The 21,390-nt window shown below is 42.5% G+C and overlaps 1 protein-coding gene across 1 annotated transcript in view; it reads right to left on the bottom strand.

Annotated features, from left to right (window-relative positions):
* COL22A1 (collagen type XXII alpha 1 chain) overlaps positions 1–21,390 on the bottom strand; it is a 237,409-nt gene that overhangs the window by 128,431 nt on the left and 87,588 nt on the right. The window contains exons 6-12 of the mRNA XM_040588639.1: positions 14,235–14,358; positions 11,915–12,190; positions 10,788–10,868; positions 10,073–10,186; positions 9,433–9,477; positions 4,107–4,160; positions 3,291–3,326 (exon numbers count right to left, since the gene is read on the bottom strand). Of these exons, the coding sequence (XP_040444573.1) occupies positions 3,291–3,326; positions 4,107–4,160; positions 9,433–9,477; positions 10,073–10,186; positions 10,788–10,868; positions 11,915–12,190; positions 14,235–14,358 (730 nt within the window). The remainder of the gene's footprint in view (positions 1–3,290; positions 3,327–4,106; positions 4,161–9,432; positions 9,478–10,072; positions 10,187–10,787; positions 10,869–11,914; positions 12,191–14,234; positions 14,359–21,390) is intronic.

Genomic DNA, 21,390 nt, shown 5'->3' with positions numbered 1-21,390 from the left:
CAGCTAAGGAGACATGGATGGGGCCAGGAGCAATGGCAGCCAAACCCCCACACCTATCAAAAAAGCCTCTGGGGAGCACTAGCACCAGGGTAAGCAAACAGGCTATAGCACAGCAGCAAGATTTTGGGAGCCTGGAGAGGCCACAGTCAAGTGGAATTTGGCAAATGTCCCAATTTTCAAGAAGGGTAAGAAGGAAGACCCTGGTAAGTACAGACCTCTCAGTCTCAGATCAATACCTGCTAAAACTATGGAGAAGGTTATTCTGGCAGTTCTTGAGAAACACTTGACAGCAAATGCAACCATTGGTCATAGCCAGCATAGGTTCACGAGGAGAAAGTCCGCTTGAACAGATTAATTGCCTTTTATGACAAGGTCACCCACGTAGCTGACCAAGGGAAGCCAGTAGGTGTAGTTGGTTTTGGATTTTAAGCAAAGCTTTTGATACTGTCTCTCACAGTGTCCTCCTGGACAAAATGTCCCGCACTCAGCTAGACACGTCCATAATACGTGGGGTGAGCAACTGGCTCACGGGTCAGGCTCAAAGGCTTGTGTAAATGGGGTTACATCAGGCTGGTGGCCAGTCACCAGTGGGGTTCCCCAGGGCTCAGTTTTAGGGCCAGCACTCTTCAATGTTTTTATAAGTGATCTTGACACAGGAATTGAATGTACATTAAGTAAGTTTGTCAATGGTACTAAACTAGGAGGAGCTATGGACTCCCTCGAGGGTTGAGAGGCCTCACAGACAGATTAGGGTAGACTAGAGAGCCGAGCAGTCACCAACCATATGACATTCAACAAGAACGAGTGCCGGATTCTCCACCTGGGACAAGGTAATCCTGGTTATACACACAGATGGGGGGATGAGAGGCCGGAGAGCAGCCCCACGGAAAGAGATCTGGGGGGTTGGGTTGATGGAGAGTTGAATATGTGTCAACAGCTGCCCTGGCAGCCAAAAGGGCCGACGGTGTCCTGGGGCGCATCAAGCACAGCACTGCGAGCTGGTGGAGGGAGGTGACTGTCCCACTCTACGCTGCACTGGTGCAGTCCCACCTCTGCACTGTGTGCAGTCTTGGGCATATCAACAGAAGAGGGACATCAAACTATGTGAGAGTGTGACCAAGATGGTGAAAGGCCTTGAAGGCAAGACTTAGGAGGAATGGCTGAGGTCACCTGGTTTGTTCAGCTTGGAGAAGAGAAGGCTGACAGGTGACCTCAGCGCAGCCTGCAGCTTCCTCAAGGCAGGCAGCAGAGGGGCAGGTGCTGATCTCCTCTCTCTGGTGGCCAGTGATAGGACATGAGGGAGCGGCATGAAGTCGCATCAGGGGAAGTTCACATTGGACATTAGGAACAGGTTCTTCACTGAGAGGGTGCTTGGTCACTTGCACAGGCTCCCCCAGGGAAGTTGTCACAGCACCAAGCCTGTCAGAGTTCAAGCAGCATCTGGACAATGCTCGTAGTCATATGGTTTAGTTTTAGGTAGTCCTGTGAAGAGCAGGGAGTGGGACTCGATGATGTTATCTTCCAACTTGAGATATTCTATGATTCTGTACCCCCAGCCTCCCTTTCTAATCAAGCCAGAAATGTACAGCCGACATCTCTGCTCTCCATCAGCAACAGCACTGACACTCAGCCACTGGGCAGACATGGGGCACAAACACACCGGGTCCCAAATACACTTCCTCCACAGATAAAGACAAGCTGCCTTGGATGGCAGGAGCACCGAATAAACAATTCAAGCTGGCCATAAACTCGGGGATCTCCACACCTACACATTCCTTTGGACCAGTCAATGTTATTTGGCTATCCTAGTCAAAGAAGTTCTGCACATGGTGTGGGGTCTTTTTATTTTTTCCCCTTCAATCCAGACTTGCAGACTTATTTTTCTAGACATGACAATAATACAGACTGAGTGATGTTTTCTGACACTTTTCTGCATAGATCAAAACATAAGTAAACAAGAACTTGCTTCAACTGTAGCACAACTCATACTGTAAACATCATGTTTCCCATCAGACTGCTGACTCTCACCACCTGCCAAACTCAAGTTGCTTTCCAAAGGCTGAATTCTGAGTCTCAAAGGCTAAATAGTGGCTGTCAGTGGGAGGACTGCAGGAAGATGGATGCAGAGGCATGTGCTTTATAGCCCCCATGTTTCTAGCCTGGCTCGATAATATTTCCTGCCATGAGCAACCCTCATTTAGATTGCATTTTCACATGATACATTACCACTATATACAATCAATATATCATAATCACAGAAAGAACAAATAAGAAGATGCAATAGCCATAAATGCCATGTTCTTGCTAGCATGGCATTCTTCCTTTCAGACCACAATCCAATATTATTTTAAATTCCCTGAGCAATCAGGTAGCCACAGACCTCCTGGAAAACAGCTCCACAAGATTCTTAATCCCATTTTGAGTATGAACCATGACTTCTTCCTTAACACATCCATCTATCTTCTAGACCCTCCTATCAATCTTGTTCCATTGCTCCCCAGAACTTGAAATTTCATTTTGGTGATAAGGAAAATGCCCACAACCAGGTGTGATATGGAGCTAGAGAGAAAGAGCTACTTGTCTGCAGTCTAGGTCTGCAGCCTCATTTTGTTCCCATTTGGGGAATAGGAAGTTTGCAGCCAGAATTGCCTGGAAACCACCATCTTTTTTAATGCAAATTAGTCCCGTCATGCTATTTGTTTCCCATTGCTGATCACTATTGAACAGGTTTTTCAAGACAGACAACGTAGCAACTTTCAGCAGTTATTCTGTATCCTCAGTTTTAACCTCCAAGTCTTACTATTCTGTCCTGCACAATATTTGCAACAAGAAAATACGCCTGCTTTTGTCCTTCAAGTTATTAACGAAAATAGCCAATGAAAAGAAAGTGTGGCAGTCTCATCATGACCCAGATTTAATCCTGTTGAAAATTCAATAAACTCGAAACTATACTTTCCCTTTGTTTTTCATCCTTCCAGCCAGTTGCTTTACTGCATTAACCTCCACGAACTCACTGCTGCTTGCACAAAGCAAAGATTATGATTTCAATTTGATAGCATTTTACATGGCTAATGCACAAAGGAAATTCAAAGAACACGAAGGGGAAAAAGCAATGAACACTCAGAAGCTTTTCTGCAGAAGGAAGCATAACACAATATAAAAGTTCCCCACAAAGATCCAACTGCATCAGATCATTTGCACCCTCCACACTCCAAAAGCGACCTCCAAGCTATGGAAGGCAACAGCAAGCAACTCTCATTTAATTAGTCCAGTGAAAGATTAGATCTTACCTTTTCTCCTTTTTCTCCTCTGCCATAGGCTCTGCCCTAGAAATGAAAGAAGAGGGGAAAAGGTATATTGGATAGCTAGAATGTCAAATGACACTATAAATATATATTTCATGTTTCCTTGTTATATATCTGAGATATACCTATCCATCCATATATAGGGAGAGACACAAGTCACAGGGCAGCTACTATAGGGAAAGTATTCCTCGTTGGGCATAATTCCTTGATAATAATTCAGTGACAAATTAAAATAGAAAACCTATCCCAAATTCTCCTACTGCAGCCAGAAAACCATCTTATTTTCTATTCAGGGCAGAGTCTGATATTACATTTCCAAAATCAAAGATGCCAACAGCCTTTATTAGAATGAATTTTACATAGGGTTAAAGAATTTCTCATCTAAAAAATCAGTCTGGCATTTGCATTAATTGCAGCTGAGGAAAGCTATATCTTGGTCATCTGAATGCAAAAGAGTAGAGAGAGATTTGCATCTTCTTTGTGTTCAGTTGCCTCATACTGTCCCCATTAGAAGTGCAGCTGTGCTACAATCAAGTACACCCAAGTTACATATTTTAATTAGAAGGCCAATACTAAGTCAGTTATTAGCTGTATTCAGGGCTGAACCCATCCATTTCCCCCCTCCAAGAAATGACAGTGGGTACCAGAAAGATCAGCTTTCCCCTGGGACTAAGGCCCAGCAGAGAGAATATATTCAACCAGGCACATTGACATGGTAAGCAAATCCTCACCATAAAAGAAAAAACAACGACTTGCATTTCCATCTCCTTATATAAAATCATTCTGGTATTTCTTACTTACCGACTCTCCTTTTTCTCCTCTGAGACCAGGAAGCCCTTGGCTGCCACTTTCTCCCTTGAAAAAGAAAGGGTCTTAATACCATGGAGTTAATTCATTCCTTTCTTGACAGTCTTAAAAATAACAGATGATATTTCCTCATAAAACTTCCTGTTAGACTCATTTATGAAGCGTACCACAACAGTCTGTGTATTTTGTGGTCAGTTTCCCATTGCTTTGATTTTTTGGGAAGCAATGCAACAACAGTTTGACTGAGATGGTGGACATTTCTGTTCCTACCAGTCTCTAATAGCCAAGATTTGAGCTCCTGCCATAAGGACTGGGTGTACCTCATTGCACCTATACCGACTTGAATGTCCGAGTTCTCAGATTGGTTTTATATTCTATTTTTCATATGAGAATACTGCTAGAAGCCTTCAGAGTGCACTAGCAAGGCAGAAAACTTTCTGTCTTGAGGTAAATCAAAAGTCCTTACTTTCTATAAAGCGAGGAAGGACTTGGAAACATGGTTTGCATAAGACCTAGAGGGTGCACAGCTAAAATACGGAAAAAAATACACCTGTAAATATTGCCAAGATTTTAGAGCCTTTTTTTTTTAGCTATTCAAAACTCATTGTTTTCATTCACACCAAGTTTTCATCATCAGCTAACTCCTAGGCATGTACAGCGCACAGTCATTCTCCCTACTTGCTCCAATGGAAGAGAGGGAAGGGAACACAGAAAAAAAGACAGTTGAAAACATGAATTCTGATAGGTAGAGGAACAAAAACTGGAAAAGCAAATACATAGGGAGGAAAAGAGAAAAATGGTCAAGCAAAAACCAAGCAAAACTTTTTCTTCACTTCTAAGAGGAACAGGGGTAAAAGGGATAAAGAATCAAAGACAACACATTGTTTCATAAATATTAATCAAATACAGAACTAAAAGTGGTGCCAAAAGCTGCAAGTGCAGGAAAAATACCTGCAAATCATTGCCACATACTGCTCTGCAGTGACAAAACAGGAAGAAGGACCAGATGAGGCTATACCCATTACTAAGACTAATTTAAGGCCACATGAAGTATTACCACCAGCTCCTTCCATTCCTCTAGCACCAGGAGCTGCTGGAGAGCAGAGGGCTCTGACCACACACCTCTATCTAGCTCCTGCCTGGTTCTTACCCAAAAGGTATAGACCACAAATACGCTGTGCTAAACTCCCCATCCACCACTAACAAATACAATTTCCTCACCTATTTGTACCTCCCAATGTCTTTTGCTTGCGGAGAGTTTAGGCAGCTTGGACTTCAGTGTAGACATGGTATCAAGCTGCAAAAGTCTCAGACCTGGGCTAGGACCCTCCATTACCACAGCGGCAATAAGTCCAATAACCACTGCACTCCCCAAATCTCCCCAGGTGGACCACAGTAGGATTTAATTTTGTGGCTCTATTCAATTTGTCCTGATCTGTGCCTCAAAAGAACGTGCTTAGCTGCACCAGACACTGAAACATTTGCTGCGCTCACGCTTTCTTTTCCCCACACGAAGACAGGCTTTCAAAAGCACAGGGAATAAGACAGTTTCTTTCTCTAACCTTTATCAATTTTTTGGCAAAAGAATGAAACCTCACAGAGCAAGTAGCATATATGCAAAACCAATGTCATAGTCAATTCAAGTAGGCTGTGGCAAAATTCACAGAAGTTTTTATGCAACCATTTATTTTAACTCAAAGTACACTTAAATTCTTTTTTAATTTGGAGGAAAAAGTACATCCTGCTAGAGCATGTCTAATTCACTAGACTTCACAAACTCCCCATAGGCAGGTAACCAATCCATTTCTATGGACAAAAAAAGATCTCACAGAGAAGTGATTTTTTCTAAACTTGGATCAATAGCAGTGCTGGAAGAGAGCACAAGCCTGTTGACCACCAGCCCAGTACCCCAACCAGCCAGCCTGGCCGCCTGCAGACAACGCAGAATACAGAGAGAGTATGGAAGGAAAACAAATTAGACCGGACTGTCATTGGCACCTCAAAGTTATCACTGGGACCCAGCTTCAGGCATGACAGCCAATTCCTCCAAAGCCATTTCCTACTTCACTCTTCCCTAGTATCGCCTTCCAAAGCACGTACGCTGTGTCTCCATGCATTACACTTAGTGTGGCAGCACGGGTGATTGAGGCAGAAGCGTTCATCTCTGAGAGATTTTTTCACTTTTTCTAATAACTACAAATGCTTCTGTTTTGCCCTGCCTTTGGAGACTTAAATTAGAGAGGAATAGAAACTCATTATCTTCCCACACTGGTTATACACTTGTAATATTTCTACTGGTCAGATGGTACAGTAAGAAAAGGTTGTCCAGACCTCCTCCCTTAAAAGAAGTAATATGTTACAAGAGCTCAGGATAGAAGAATCCAAACACCAGTCTTCAACTCAGATTGAAAGAACCACATTTTCTTTACTTAACAGGCCCTCAAACTAACCCTTTTCTTAAAAAAAAAAATAATAAATAAATAACCACATAGCCATTATTCCTTCTTTGGATAAAGAATGAAAAAGCCAGCAGCTACTACTGGTCCAGGAAAAAACAAACCAAACCCTCTTACCTTCGAGAAGGAGCCTCACAATCCTCCTACCAAAGATTCTTGTTTTGGAGGAAAGGGGGTGTTTTGGTTTTTTTAACACGGACCTCTCTCCTTACTAGTATCTCCTGGTGAGATTCATCTCAGGTGATTCCCATCTCCCCTGCTGAGACGCATTTTTCATGTGACTCCCATCAGCTGTGTGCTGTTTTTCTGATACAGCTGAACCAGCCACTTTGCTAGGTTCTTATATGGCCATATAGTATCTCACAGGGCATTTCTCATTATAAGCCTATAAAATATTTTTGGATAATGCTCAAGCACCTGCAGCCTACCTAAATATTTCTTGGGCCTCAGTTATTTATGGGTAGTTTTCATCTTTGCAATCAATCCCAAATAAGAGATGCTCAGTAGGGATGTCTACAGAGAAAATTATTAATTTTGACTCAGAGTCCGGATGTCACCCTGTTTCCACCTTTTCCTGATGATTTCTTTCCTTATTTGTTTACTCCCACCTCCCTGTTTAGTCAATTAAAGCTTGGTCTTTTCTTATGCTGCATTTGCACGTTAGCCTCTTTTAATTAAACTTAAAAGTATAGTAGAGAACTTATGATTTTAATTTTTTTTACTGTTTCTTGAAGGCCCAGCTCTTGGACTCAAGTAGAAAATTGAAATCTTTGATATTCATTACCTTAAAAAAACCCTTTACAGCTCTCCTCATTACACAACAAAGCTTTAAAACCCTTGCAGCTTAGAAATGAGGAGCCAAGTTGAATGATCCTAAAACATATTACAGACATTTATAACCCCATAATGCAGAAGCCACTCACATTTTTGCGGGGCCTTAATCTTCCCTTAATAAAATAGCAGGTGATAATATTGGGGGGTTGCAAACGCATTGACTTTTTTCCCCATGGCCAGCATTTTAGCCTGGGTAGCTCAGTAATGTTGCAGAGAAAGAGAGGAGGAGGCGATATTAGTTCCTGCACATAAAGCAGGGACTGTGACAAGCTGGTCCTTGGCAATAGCAATGCAAGAACTGCTGTCAAGGGCGGTATACGTTATTTAATCACATCTTTGCAAGTCAGGAGCAAAAGCTATTACTTGCCTTATTTAGCAGATAGAGAAGCAAAGTCATTCGTCTGAAATCATCACATTTGTAGCAAATTGTTGTCAGAGCCTGGATTTAAATGGCATCCTCCCCAGCTCCCTGAGACTGACACAGTCCTGCCTTGGCTCCACTGCAGCCAGGGAAAAGTCACACGCATCTGCAGAGCTCTTCAGCAACCCACCTGCAGAAGTGGGACAGCCATTCTGGGATCTGTTACAGAAAACCTGCTGATGCTGTGCTTGTATATATACTATTTTGTATTCAACTAGTATTTCCTGCACCCCAGCAGTGTGCCATGTTACACAGTATAGACATCCTCACCAGCGATAGACCTTGTCAAAGCAGTGAAAGACAACGGGATGTTGCTGCAGGGTGCTTTTTTTTTATCAGCATTGTCCTTCTGCAACCTCCTTACAACAGTCATGGCTCTGTCATTCTTCAAAACAGCCCATGATTATTTAAGCTGTCACAGATTAAAATAGAAAGTTGCTATTTATATACGTGTGGAAGCATAAAGAAACATTTCCTGCAGTTTCAGTCAGGCACATCTGAGCATTAATGTGCCCATGTTCTTTCATGCCAGTAGAAAACACACTCCAAAACACATCGTCATCATCCAAAACTTCTCCCTGCAGACAACAGACTAAACCTTGCCAACCCCCCCTCCAACATATTTCTGAGGATGTCTGACCTTCCAAGACCCAGAGATTTCTCCTTTCCCCTCCCATAGTGTTTCATAATAACTGAGTAACTTTTGGTGGGCTATAACTCATTTATTCACCAAACAGGTACAAATTCAGTGACTGAATTTGTGGAAGTAATTCAAATGAAAATAGTTTTGAATATAAAGTGTTCCCAAACATAATTTTAATCACACATGTAGTGAAATTGGGAACCAACACCACCAACTTTCACCTCTCCAGCAAGGTTGTGAATCTTTGTTTTCTGCCAGTATACGTGCTCCCTTTAAGTCAATTGTCTCACAGCTCTATTTGTAAGGCAGAACAGAAGGAAGATGTGTGTATGTTGACTGTACACGTGTATATCAAAGAAGTTTGCAGAATATGCAGGATAATATAGAGGCTGCACTGTGAAACTTGAAGCAGACATCACAACCATGCTCCTACCCTTTTATCTAGGAAGATTACTGAGGAAAGTGTCCTATATTTAACATCATTACTCAGACAATCTTGCTAAGGATAACAGTCTGTGGCTAATCCTTTATCCTAGTCTTAGGAACTTCAGTAGAGTGTAACTGGGAGGCTGCTGCCTAACCTATGGATATCTAATACTGCTGAGCAAGGCACAGCACAGAAGCAGCATGTGGTTTTCCAAGTGACTGATCACAAAAGCTGTGTGTGACCTAGTGAGTAACACTAACTTGCAAAAATGCTGGTTTAGAAGCTACGGGAAAAGATTTTGGAACATGCTTACTCTAAGGATGACATAAAGCAGCAACAGAGAAGCTCAAAGGCAAGCCTAGAGCAAAGATACAAGATGACCAGTGTCTCCTGCAGTCCCATGCTCACCCAAAACTATCTGAAGTCAGTTGTATGACAAATTGACTCCTATTTCCTTAAAACTGTCAACTCCACAACTTACTCTGAAACTGTTTTTTGGTTGTTTGTATTAAACAAATGAACTAGCACATATTACTGACCTTTTGACCTTTAGGACCTTCAGGGCCAATTGGCCCTCTCTCCCCCTAAAACAAGAAGAAAACAACATGATTGCTTAGACCAATCTTATTGTATACCAAAGCAAGGGCCCCAATCCTACAACACCTGAGGACAATAAAAACATTTTCAAGTTTTAGTGGAGAACAGACTAAAACTGACATGCCCTCAAAAAGCAGTAACAATGAAGCTGGCTTCTCAGAGGTCCCAGTTACAGCAAAAATAAGCAAGCACATTGCTTTTAAAAGCTGAGATTTTTTTTTAAATATGGCTATATTTACCTTCAGGATCTCTTCCTTTTTACTTGAAGAAGGATGCACGTAACTGGGCTGGATAAGAATAACCACTTTGTTTACAAATTTGTTACCAGGACTACCAGCATGATCAAAAGCACTGAATTAGATAAAAAGAAACACCTGGGAAGACTGTCATTACCTCTGCAGACATCCCACCTGTGAATAACACATGCCTGGCTCTTTCTGTGAAGCGCTTTCCACCTCTAGGTCTTAAAGTGCTTCACAAACAAATCCAGTCTTTCTTAAAACTCACTTGCGTGGTGTCATACCCCTCTTTCCAAACCTATCCAGCATGCCTCAAATGAAACAAACTCATCTCAACACTCACCTTTTGTCCAGCAGGACAGGAGCAGTTGAGAGTCTTGAGGTGGCCAACCTGCTCGTTGCCAACGGTGGGCCTCACTTCCACGGGAGGTGCTTCCGTCAGGACCGTGACCCGGCACTACACCCAAATACCCAAGGACATGACAAAGCCTTCAGTGCTAGAAAGCTCCCTCTTCCACCCACTTTAAAGAAACCACGTAGGCATTCCTGGATAACATACAGCTAAATGAGGCCTAGCGAGCAACGAAATCCCACAAAAGCCGTTCATTCAAGCAACAGGGAAAAATGTGGCAAAATGAACAATGAATCTTTTTAGCCAAGTTCAAGGGGAGAAGAGTGAAAGGAGGGTGGAAGTTTCTAATGAGAGTTGGGCACAGGAAACTAAGAAGCAACTGGCACCGTTTTAGCTCTTCCCAAATAAAACCAGCGGGAAACAAGTTGCATATTTCATGCTGCATTTCTTCCATCATCACTTCAGATTTTTGTTTCCCATGAGTTTGACAAGGAAAGAGAAACCTGGAAACTTCAAACTCCTCATACTGATCACTCTGCAGTGGTCTTCTCCTGGCACTGCTACATTATCAATTATATAGTTAAGTTTCATTCACCATCATTAAAAAAATGATAATCCCACACTGCCATATATTCCCTGATTTATGTAATAGACTTCAACAAAGAGAGTTCATGTGAAAAGGGATAAATGACAAAGAGAAGCATACTGGTCCAGAGGGAATGTCACAGCAGGTCTCCAGCTCAGCATGCCGAGAATCACAGTAAATAACCATCCGCTGAAGATCAAACTAGAAGACAAAGTGAGGCATTAATCTCAGAGACGGTGAATTGCTAAAGACTCCATGTCCTTTTTCTTGGATACAAACAGTGCAGATGAATACAAATGGAAACCAGATGGGGCAAACTTCACCGCTGTTTCTATGGATCCTGTAGTCAATCCCTCTCTCTTTCTCTCAATAATGGACCAATGCCTCAGTGTGCTCCAAAGGTGCTGAGCTAATGAGACCTTGAATATGTCTATTAAAATTCTTGTGCAGGTTTTCATGCAAATAAGGACGCATGCTAATCTGCATGTCCTGGCCAAATTTCTGTCTGAGAAGATATATTCTGACCACCCCTATCCTTCCTAGAATTTCACCTAGACACAAAGTTTGTTTTTCTCCTGTTGTGCCTTGCATCTTCTGACCATTTACCCCTGGGTGAGAAATGCTATTAGCACATTTAATATGCACATTCCATCCATTTTGCACAGCTAAGAAAGATTACACAAGTCTCAAAACACCAAAAAATCATGCGTAAGTTATACCAGGTTAACATTGCTACTTGGACAATCAGATCCAACCTGCACATCTCAACTTTAGTTCAATTGGAGCAAGTCAGGTATCTTTTCTGAGGAACTGAGAATATATGGTGATTTTAACAAGCTTTCTTTTTCCCCCTGTCTCTTCCCATCACAGGTGGAAACATTCATAATGTCAAGATCAGACAGAAGAAGACCTTTACGTGTGTAGTTCAGTTGCCAATTTGATGGTATTTGTGGATGATTTTATGTCTGATTTTAACTATAGCACATTCTGGGACTAGAAACAAAGATGAAATGGATTTGTCATTTTTAATCCCTATTATGCGATCCTGACAGTCTCACATAAAAAGACAGCAAGTCCTGTACATCATGAGATGCCAATCTGTCTTAGCTATGGAACACAGATAACATTTCAGTGATGCTGCTTCAGGAAAAGGCTCAATTGCAACATAACCCCCAAAACTCCATTCACATGCTGCAACCCCAGTGCTGAATGTCACCCCAGCTCTAATCAACACACGTAATACTCACATCAACGGGGACGCTGTCATACAAGCGTTTGCCAATCACAGTTTTTCCTTGAATGTCAATATTTTCCCTGTCTTCAATCGGCAGCATCTGCACCAGTCTGCAGTCTATGTAAAGCGAGACAGCCTTGGACTGTATGCTGAGGGCAATTTTGTGCCAGCTGCGGTCAAAAAGATCACTGACTCGTGCATTTCGGAAGACAACTCTCACAGCGTCCTTGGTGAGCCCAATGGCATTGTACTCTAAAGCTTTGTTCTCTCCGTCCAGACGGATAGAGACCTGCAAGCCGAAAAAAGCGATTTTGCTAAGAAAGTGCAAAGTCTTCTCCTTCCTCCCAGCTGCTTTCCGCCATGACTGACACCACAGAGTCAGGGATGGTACAGCATGAGGTGAGAAGCCCAAGCAAAGAGCAGAGGACAGTTTTGTGCGAGATACAGACAGGGAGCTTACACCTCTACTAGAAAATAAGACAGAACAGGGCAGAGGCTCAGGTGCAGATCTATGACCATCTAATGCCTTCTCTTGCGAGTACAATGCTTGACATGGTTTCAGGACATGCCATCCTTGATGCCTCCTAGGCAATGCTTGGGCATGGTTGGGTGGTAGCACATCAGGGGCACCTCCCCAAAGGCAGACAGACAAAGCTGAACCCGTTTTGGATTCCTCTGTCCTGTGTACTCCTCCACTACTTCCTAGCTGGCTCTGTGCTCCTTAGTACCACCACACGTCCTCAGCCATCCCACGGGGCAGGAACAAATGCCTTGTTGCCTGGTATGAAACCAATCTTCTGAGCTGTAGCACTGCTCACGCTTTATTTCAGATGTTTTGAACAGAAAACTAAAGCTACACTCACCCACTGTGTTGCAATGCTTTTGAAGACATTATATTTTAGTTCATTTACAAATTGATTTCTTCTTCTTTTTTTTCTTTTTTCTTTTTTTTACCAACGTCAGGCAGTTATCAGCAAGCAGCAGGGAACGAAGCAAAGCACAGGGCCAGGGGAACAAACGGTGTGTCCACAAGCTGAAGAACTGGAAGTTTGGCCACTACACCACTGGGCCGTATCTGATGTAAGCAGCTTAGGGCAGGCTAACTCCAGGTCTGACCCAGCATTGCCACACAGCTGAGCACCGTGCTGGCTGGAAATGCACGCTCGGATCAGCATTAGCTCAGAAGTGTTTGCAGCCTATAAGCTATGCAGGTCTGCAATGTATTGGCCAAACCACTACTGACTTTACATGAAACAAGGCTCATGAGGCTCTAAGGCACTTCTGGCACCACATTTAAGGCACTTTTGAAAATATTATTAGGAATTTTGAGCACTTTTTTCTCTCCATTCCCAAGCAGTTCAAGTTTTCAGCTGTCTCCAAGACATACTGATACACACATTTTCACTCTGCAGGAATCAGGAATGCATGTGGCACAGGAAATCATGTTTCATTTAATAAAGTGCAGCTGATAATTTCCTATATACCTTTTGCCACTGTCTGAAACTCAGTTGGCTAAGTCTTCAAACTGCATCTATCCTTCGCTGTGAGTTCCCTAAAACTTTTTGAATACCAGTCCCAAAGCAACAGTACTGTGTTACACAGGTACCTGACCCCATACCAACAGCCCAGTTTAGAGTCATGGCTAATGCCATCAGCCACATGTTTGTACTGAGCAGAAAAACATACAGCCCATCCAAACCATCCCTCTTCAAGCACACTCGAACCCCTAAACTATAGCATGCTGCAAAGAACATGCTATATAGGAACAGACAGCCCTTTGTTATGGTCTTACGGTATTTTTCCTCTGAGAACCTAAGAGTACTTGACAAAAATAATTAGATCAAATTCTGAAGCAGCCAGGACTCAGGACTGTGGAGCAATGATAGGTGCTACATCCATGTCCTAAGCAGGGAACACATAATGTCTTTGCATGATAGCTAGAAGTCTGTGCAAAAACTTGACCTAGCTCACTGCTCTACACTACCTCTGTGTGGCAATCTTTTTCCAAACAGGCAAAAATTATTTACCCTAAACAGACCTACCTGAACAAAACAACCAAAAACCCGAGTGGTTTCAAGAGCAAGGACGGTATATTTTTCTCCCCCTTTCCAACTAACACATCTATCTGCATGCTAACAACAATCAAGGTCTATGTGAAACTTCCTTTGTGGTTTGAATTAGAGATAAAGGATTTTCAGCAAAATGACCTGAAAGACAGATAAAGGGATTTTTACTGCTCCACAAGGGAAGAGTGGGAGGTTAAGGCAAGAAAGCTAGTTCATGCAACGAAACAGAAACAAGGCTGTTCTTGCTGGCTGCAAAGGGCCTCATACCTGTGGGATGCCATACTTGTCAATAATCTGCCAAATATACCAGTCTTCTTTCCTGGAAGCCTTCCGGAATTTGAAGGTAGTTACAAAGGCATATTCATCAGGGAGACCTTGTGGAAATACATCCCTGGAATGGGGAGGAGAAAAGAGGGCAATGTATCAGGCTTAGCAGTAAAGAGCAGAACTTCTAAAACTGTGCATGTCCCAGCAATGCCTCCCAGAAGTATCATATAATTCCTACAAAATCTGCTGTATTTGGCAGCCTGTAGAGAGATGAACATGAGCTTGTGCCCTCCAGGTGGTTTTGTCCTTGAGGAGCCCTTTTTCATTCCAGTGGTGAAGCTCTCATATTAAATAAGAAACAGAGAAAATCTGCAGTCTAGTATCCATCATGTCAAAACAGTTATATTTCACTTGATGCTTCTGTTCATGCAGTCTGTAAATGTGTTCTCCAGATGCACTGGAGACCTGTGACATATGAGAATGGGCAGGCACACCTGAAACTCACTATAAACATACCAAGTTATAGCAACAAATATTGTAATATTTGCCCCAAAACAGGCTCTGCACCTCATGCCTGTCCAGGAAGATGTTCTTTGGCCTGGGAGAACGGAAGAACCTTCTCAAATCAAACACTGCAAACACATTAGGCAGAAATTTCCACTGTGATCCATGTGTAAGTCTGAAGTAACCGAAACCAGCACTGTTTGACTGACCTCGACATAAGAACCTACTATAACATGAGTATGCAGGGCTAGACAGAGGGGATAACTAATCCAGTATCATTATTATTTTGTCACTGGATGCCTAAGAATGAGAATGAACAGAACAAACATATTCCTCCTACCTCCAACTCTTTGGGATCCAGGGAGCAAATTCAGAGAGAACTACAACTTCTATATTAATAATTTATTATGGATTTATCTGGCATGGACTTCTTCAGTCTCCCCCTGAACTCAGGTAAACTTAGTACCTTCACAACATCCTTTGGCAAGGAATCACATAGATCTTCTACCCCCTGTATAATGAGCCTCCTTTTGTTTAGGACCTAGCTCAGTTCTTATAAGGGACAGCACAACAAACCTATTATTTTTCTGGGGTTTACGCCATTCGTGATTTTGCAAGCTTTGTTTATAATGCCTCTAAAACTTCTCTTTTCCCAGCTGAAGAGTCCCAGTTAACTTCATTGTTCCCCTTGCCCAAGCTAGCCCGCTCCTCTGATCATTCCTAAGTAGACCCTTCCTAAATATCATGTCTTTGCTTCCAGACATCTGAGCAGTCAGGCATAAGCACCCATTAGAAGACAAAACATAACAGCAGCAATTAATGAAGAACAAAACAATGAAGACAGATTCTTTTAAGGAAGACTTGACATAATCCATCACTACGCAGAAACTGGCACAGCCAAAGGCACACAAAACTAGAGACTTTTAATGGTGTTTAAAGCAAAAAAACCCTCAGAATTTCCAGAACAGTTTGTTTAGCAATAACAGCACAGGTTGAAAGTCAGTCTTTCCTAATGCCAAAATATTCAGTCATCTTTTAACCTGTGCTGAATTTCTTATCTTTTTAGCCAAGTTAAAAATTCAGAACACTGTGGTTTCATCCACTACTGTGGCTTTTGCTGTACAAGATGCCTGTGCAGGCTACGCACCAGTATAAACTGGTTTTTACATTGGGGACACAGGTGCTTTCTGAAATCTTCCAACACAAGAGAAAACTGAGCCAAGGTCCCACTAGCTCCTTTCCAAAATCCTTCCCCTAGGAGAGCAGACAATGCTGTCACACTTCTCGGTACTGGCTGTTCTAACAGGAGAGGTCCCAGCAGACTGGAGGTTAGCCAGTGTGACACCCACCTACAAGAGGGGCAGGAAGGAGGATCTGGGGAACTACAGGCCTGTCAGCCTGACCTCGGTGCCGGGGAAGGTGATGGAACAGATCAACTTGAGAGCCATCACGTGGCACATACAGCACAATCGTCACTCTTGTGGCAGTCACCATGCAGTACACAACTGGCATGCCTAGGGCACTGAAAGCCACCAAGAAAGCCTACAGGGTGTTTGGCAAGAGAGACTCAGCTCAGCCACATCAGTCCTCCCAACAAGGCACCCCAGCAGGTCTCCTTCACCACTGACGTGCCTTAGTGCAAATTTCCTGTCAAAATGGCTTTGGACACTCCTTGTGTCCATGTTTGTCAAAGAAGAGGATGCATGCCTCAGCCTTTAACATCAGTGACAGTTTGGGCTATTTTCCTCCAGCTGTCCAGGAAACCCCAGCAAGATAGCAATGCTGACAGTTAAAAGGTACTGCTTAGTGCTCCATCCTCTGGAAAAAAAAAAAACAACAACATGGACACTTCTACATGAAAGTGCTGCCAGTGGGGGCATTTCCCTGTGGCTCAGCTCCTCACATTCTGTCATTTCAGCATACATGCCTAGCGCATTTACTGTTACTCACTCCTCACGACCGATTTTCACCATCACAACTGCATTTAATGACTTCTCTCTCTCTGTCGTACCCTTTAAGATTTCAATTTTGGGCACAGACAGCCTTACTGAACTACTCTCCCAGCTACAGCCCACCCCCAACTACCATCTCCTAATGAATAAAAAGCAAGCAGAAAAATGGTTCCTCACTTAATCCAGTGGCGGCACAAGACAGTGGAGTTACAGCTCTGGGGGTGCTTTGCTTTCTTCCTGACCCATAGTACGTTTGCTGTCATCTCATCACATCACACCAACAGCAGCAGGACACAGGCTTTTAATGCTGCCTGTCCCTAATGTTTCTTCAGCTCTGGATATGCAGGTGTGCTTGGTTCCAAGTACGAACTGAAGGCAGTGGCTGTAACTGTGGCATCACTGCTTTGCTGAGCAGGGAGCTATAGGAGCATGTGGTTGAAATTAATCCCCCAAGATACCCCACTGAGCCTTAGGCCTGACAACCTACAACCAAATCTGGATGAGCCAGCTGCTGGTCTCTGTGCTAAGATGGTCTTTCTTGATACCTTTGAGTTGGGAGCAGGAGTATCACCATGTGAACTTAAATTTAGAAAGGCTTTTCAGAGGCTTAATGCCCACAGAAATAACTGGGAGTTAGGTACCTAAATATCGTTGTGAGTCTGGCCACACGTCACCACATACAGGCTGACAAATGGCCCATCAGGTAGATTTAAACTGATAGAAAGCTATAATGACGTATTTTCTTCAACTGATTTTTAAAGGTGCTGAAGAACTGGCTATAAGTTCCCGACAGAGAAAGGCTTCATGCCAAAAGCAAATCTAAAGACACTCTCACTGCTCTGAAGATATGATAAAAGCTGTTTCTGAAGTCCTTGGTTCCTGCATTTTTAAAAGATGCATTACTGCATAAATAACAAAAACTTTGCTTATGAGTTTTCATTTATTTCCTCACTAAACAGTGATTTTCACCTAGAAGTTCAGCTTTACTTAGGAATCCAAGGGCAGGAACTGCTGTCCCTAGAAATGTTTTATTTCCTTCTTTCACTCAAGGCTGAATTGAACTGATGATCCATATTATGGAGCTTTGCTGGATGCCTGGTACCTACAGGGAGCACTCTGCCAGCTCCTTGGTCTATAATTCTGACAACAGGATAGATTGCAGAAGCAGCCTTATAAAACTCCAAGACAAGAGAATCCCCCAGTGCTGCAGGTTAGTCTAAGAGTTAATTAACCCAGCTACAAGGTCAGGCGAATCACAACTTCTACAAAGAAATAATGATAATAACCAGGAAGAATACTCTTTTAGCCATTGCCCATTTTCAATATACAGTTTCCTTCTTACACACTTTTGTTTGGCAAAAGAGTCTACATCTGTAACAATCAGCATGAAAGTCTACATCTATAATAATAACACAATGGAGAAAAATAAGATTATCGGCTCTCATTTCAGACACTGAATGTTACAATTAATGGGGTGTCTGCATTTGGTGAGGAAAGGCATAATTAGTGTATTTGGGAAATTTGACCACTTTTACAACAGTGAAAAACCACTAATATGAAAAGTAACTCACTAAGGTCTGCAAAACAAGGTTGGAGAAAGCCAGTTCATTTCCATACACATCACATCACCAGAGGCTTTTAGAATGACAAAGGAAAAAAAAAAAAAAAGGAAAAAGGGAAAGAAAAGGCTATAGAAGGATTGTCACAATACAGAGTCAACCCCATTTATCCACCCATCCATCCTTGACAGATGGTTTTTTGGTCGTACTTCAGAAACTTCAGTTATGGAGTGGATATAACCTCCAGGTAATTTCTTCCTGTGTTTCACTCTCCTCCATGCTGCAGAAGAAGTCTATCCTAAATCTCATTTGCTGTTGTTTTGGGAAGAAAGTGGGAAAGGGAAACACAAGACTGGCAGAGAGTGGGAGAGGGTACAGCATTGAATTACAAATCCCAGGATCGCTGAGAGTGTAAGGGACCTCTTGAGATCACCTAGTCTAAAGAAGGGGGGTTTTGTGTTTAGACTGAATTTCAGTGTTTCAATTTGTTCCCATTGCTTCTTGTCCTGGGAATGGATACCACTGAGAAGATGCTGGTTCCATCTTCTTAGCTTCCTTCCCATGAGGTATTTATACACATGGATAAGATCCTCCCCTGAGCCTTCTCTTCTCCAAGCTGAATAATCACAGTCGTCTCTGCTGTTCCTCATATAAAATACATGCTTGAGAAGAAGTAAGGAACAAGAAAGCATTCAACAGGTTTCGTGTTTAGTGTAGGAGGGTTTGATAGCTTTGTGTAGAATTTTCCTCTCTGTGGAGCAGAACAAACGATGACACCAGGGCAAGAGCTCATGGAGAAACACAAGGCAGGTAACTGAAGTTCAAGATGATGTCAGGAGACAAAGTCCCCAGACAAACACACCCAAACCTGCCCCAAACAACCCAAGACTCAGAAGCTGGGGAAGACAAGATGGTGCCAATATAAAGAGTAAAGAGATTATGACTAGAAGCTAGGCCAAGCACCAGGAAGTTCTGTGAGGTGGCAGCTGAGATGAGGAACAAGCCAGGATGGTACCAGGTCAGGCAAGAGAAAACTGAAGGATGCAAACGGCCAGGAGGAAGACCTTGAATTCAGGACTAGCAGAAATAGGCGGAGGACAGAACAAGATAGTGAGATAAAAGCTTGGCGTTAGCTAAGGCAACAGAAATGAGAAACAAGCCTGAGTACCCAGAACCAGAAATCTGGGGCATAGCTTTGGCCAGAAGATCCACAGAGAAGCCATGAGCAAACAGTAGGACAGCTCCCGTTACCTGAGGAGTGAGGAGCAGCACCAGCCAGGTTTATGGACCAGTCCTCAGCCAGCTAGAGAGACTTGTAAGTCCCTCAGTAACCAGGACATTGACTGTGGCCAAGTTCCTGGCTGTTGTGTCTGCTTGCTCACAAGAACCATCACAGGATGCCTCACCACAAAGATGAAGAAAGTTCATAGTTGTAGGCTCTAGGCTGGAAGATGAGTAGGCACATTTCCCAGGCAGTTAAGCTGGCACTTTGTAAAAGTACTAGTGCTTAAAGGATACAAATCCTTTATGCAGATAATAAAGTGAAATACATATATTACTCAGTTAATGATTTTGCATCTAATCATGAGATGCTATTATCAGTTGCTAAACGTTGCTTGAGGTTATCTTCAAGACAGGACAGATGTTTTTGTTTTGTTTATTATTCCAGTTATCAGTTTTGTGCAGCTTCACAAGATTTCATTTTCTGTGAGCAATGACCCTATACGCACCACCTCAGAACCCTGATATCCAAAGGCTAAAATGAACCAAATATGCAGACACCTTCCATGGTGCTACAGCCATTTGGGTTCATTCCCAAACCACAGGAATATGGAAGTTAATATACAAAAGGCTGAAAATATAAAAATTCTTCTTTAATTCCATGTTTCAGAAAATCATTCAAAAGGAAGTTTAGTCATTTCAGTCTACTAATTAAGAATGTTTTACTTCTAATTTTCCTGGGCAATAAAATATTCCACTTATTTTAAAAACAAAAACAAATAAATGGGTGCAGTCTGAGCTGATGGAAAGTCATCATAGCTGGTTGGTCTGGCTTCGCTCCCGCAGTCTTTCTGGGTAAACAACAACAGAAACAACAAAGTACTTCAACCCTTAATTTGAAAAAGGAGTGCAAATGGGCAGCTCTCTGTAATCTGTGATAACTTGTTCCAGGTGGTTAATTATGTTCATTGTTAAAAGAATGCTGGGTTTGATGTCATTAACAAGTAGCCAGTCTTTCAGTCTACCACTACCCTTAGCACCAAAGACCCTTTACTAAACTCTGATTTCATAAAGGTTCTTGCAAAGATTGATCACCTCAGTTGTTAGCCCCTTCTTAATTTTATGTGACTACACTGCACTTCTTGAACTTCTCACTATCAGACTTGCTTCACAGTTCTTTAAACTTTCATTCACTTCATTTCTACCTACTGAATTATGGAGACAAGGACAGGCCATAGCATCCCAGTTGCTATGTTGCAGTTGCAGGTGACCGAGTTGCCTGATACGGAGACAGTCATATCACTCTTGACAGATCCTGCTTATACACCTAATGATTGCACTAGTCCTATTTGTCATAGTACCACCCAGAACTCAGATCCAGTAGATCATCATGCCCAGAATTTAAGTGCAAACTGGACCTCCACACTTCAAGGGCCTCTTTCTGTGTAGCCTTGGTGGTAATGCTTTACAGTGATGCAGCACGCTACCACTAGCTGATACAAGCTGTAGCAAGCAGAGATTCTACCCTGAGACTGCTGTGAGCCAAACAAAATAGGTTTATTCCCCTTCCCACATGCAGCAGTTACACATATACTACTTATCAAGACCAGGTGTCTTTAGTTGGCTGGCCTTCTCCCAGATCATGAATTTATTTACCCTGAGATTTGACATAATTTACAGACTTTAGAGCAAACAGTTTTCCTTGTAGTACATCATATTTTTAGTATTATTTTTTTTTAAGACTGTGTTTATATGGAGAAAGAGGGGGGGCAGAGAAGGGCAAATCAATGCAGATTGGCTCCAGGATGAAAAAAAATATTGTGAAATCAAGCAAATGCAAGTCACAGGACAGTCTCAAAGATTCAGTGAGCTGAGTAAAAGAGCTAAAACAGAATAAAAAATAACAACCCCTCATCTGTA

Source organism: Falco naumanni, chromosome 3 (assembly GCF_017639655.2).
Source record: "Falco naumanni isolate bFalNau1 chromosome 3, bFalNau1.pat, whole genome shotgun sequence".
NCBI lineage: Eukaryota > Metazoa > Chordata > Aves > Falconiformes > Falconidae > Falco > Falco naumanni.
This window is presented reverse-complemented; position numbering and strand designations above follow the sequence as displayed.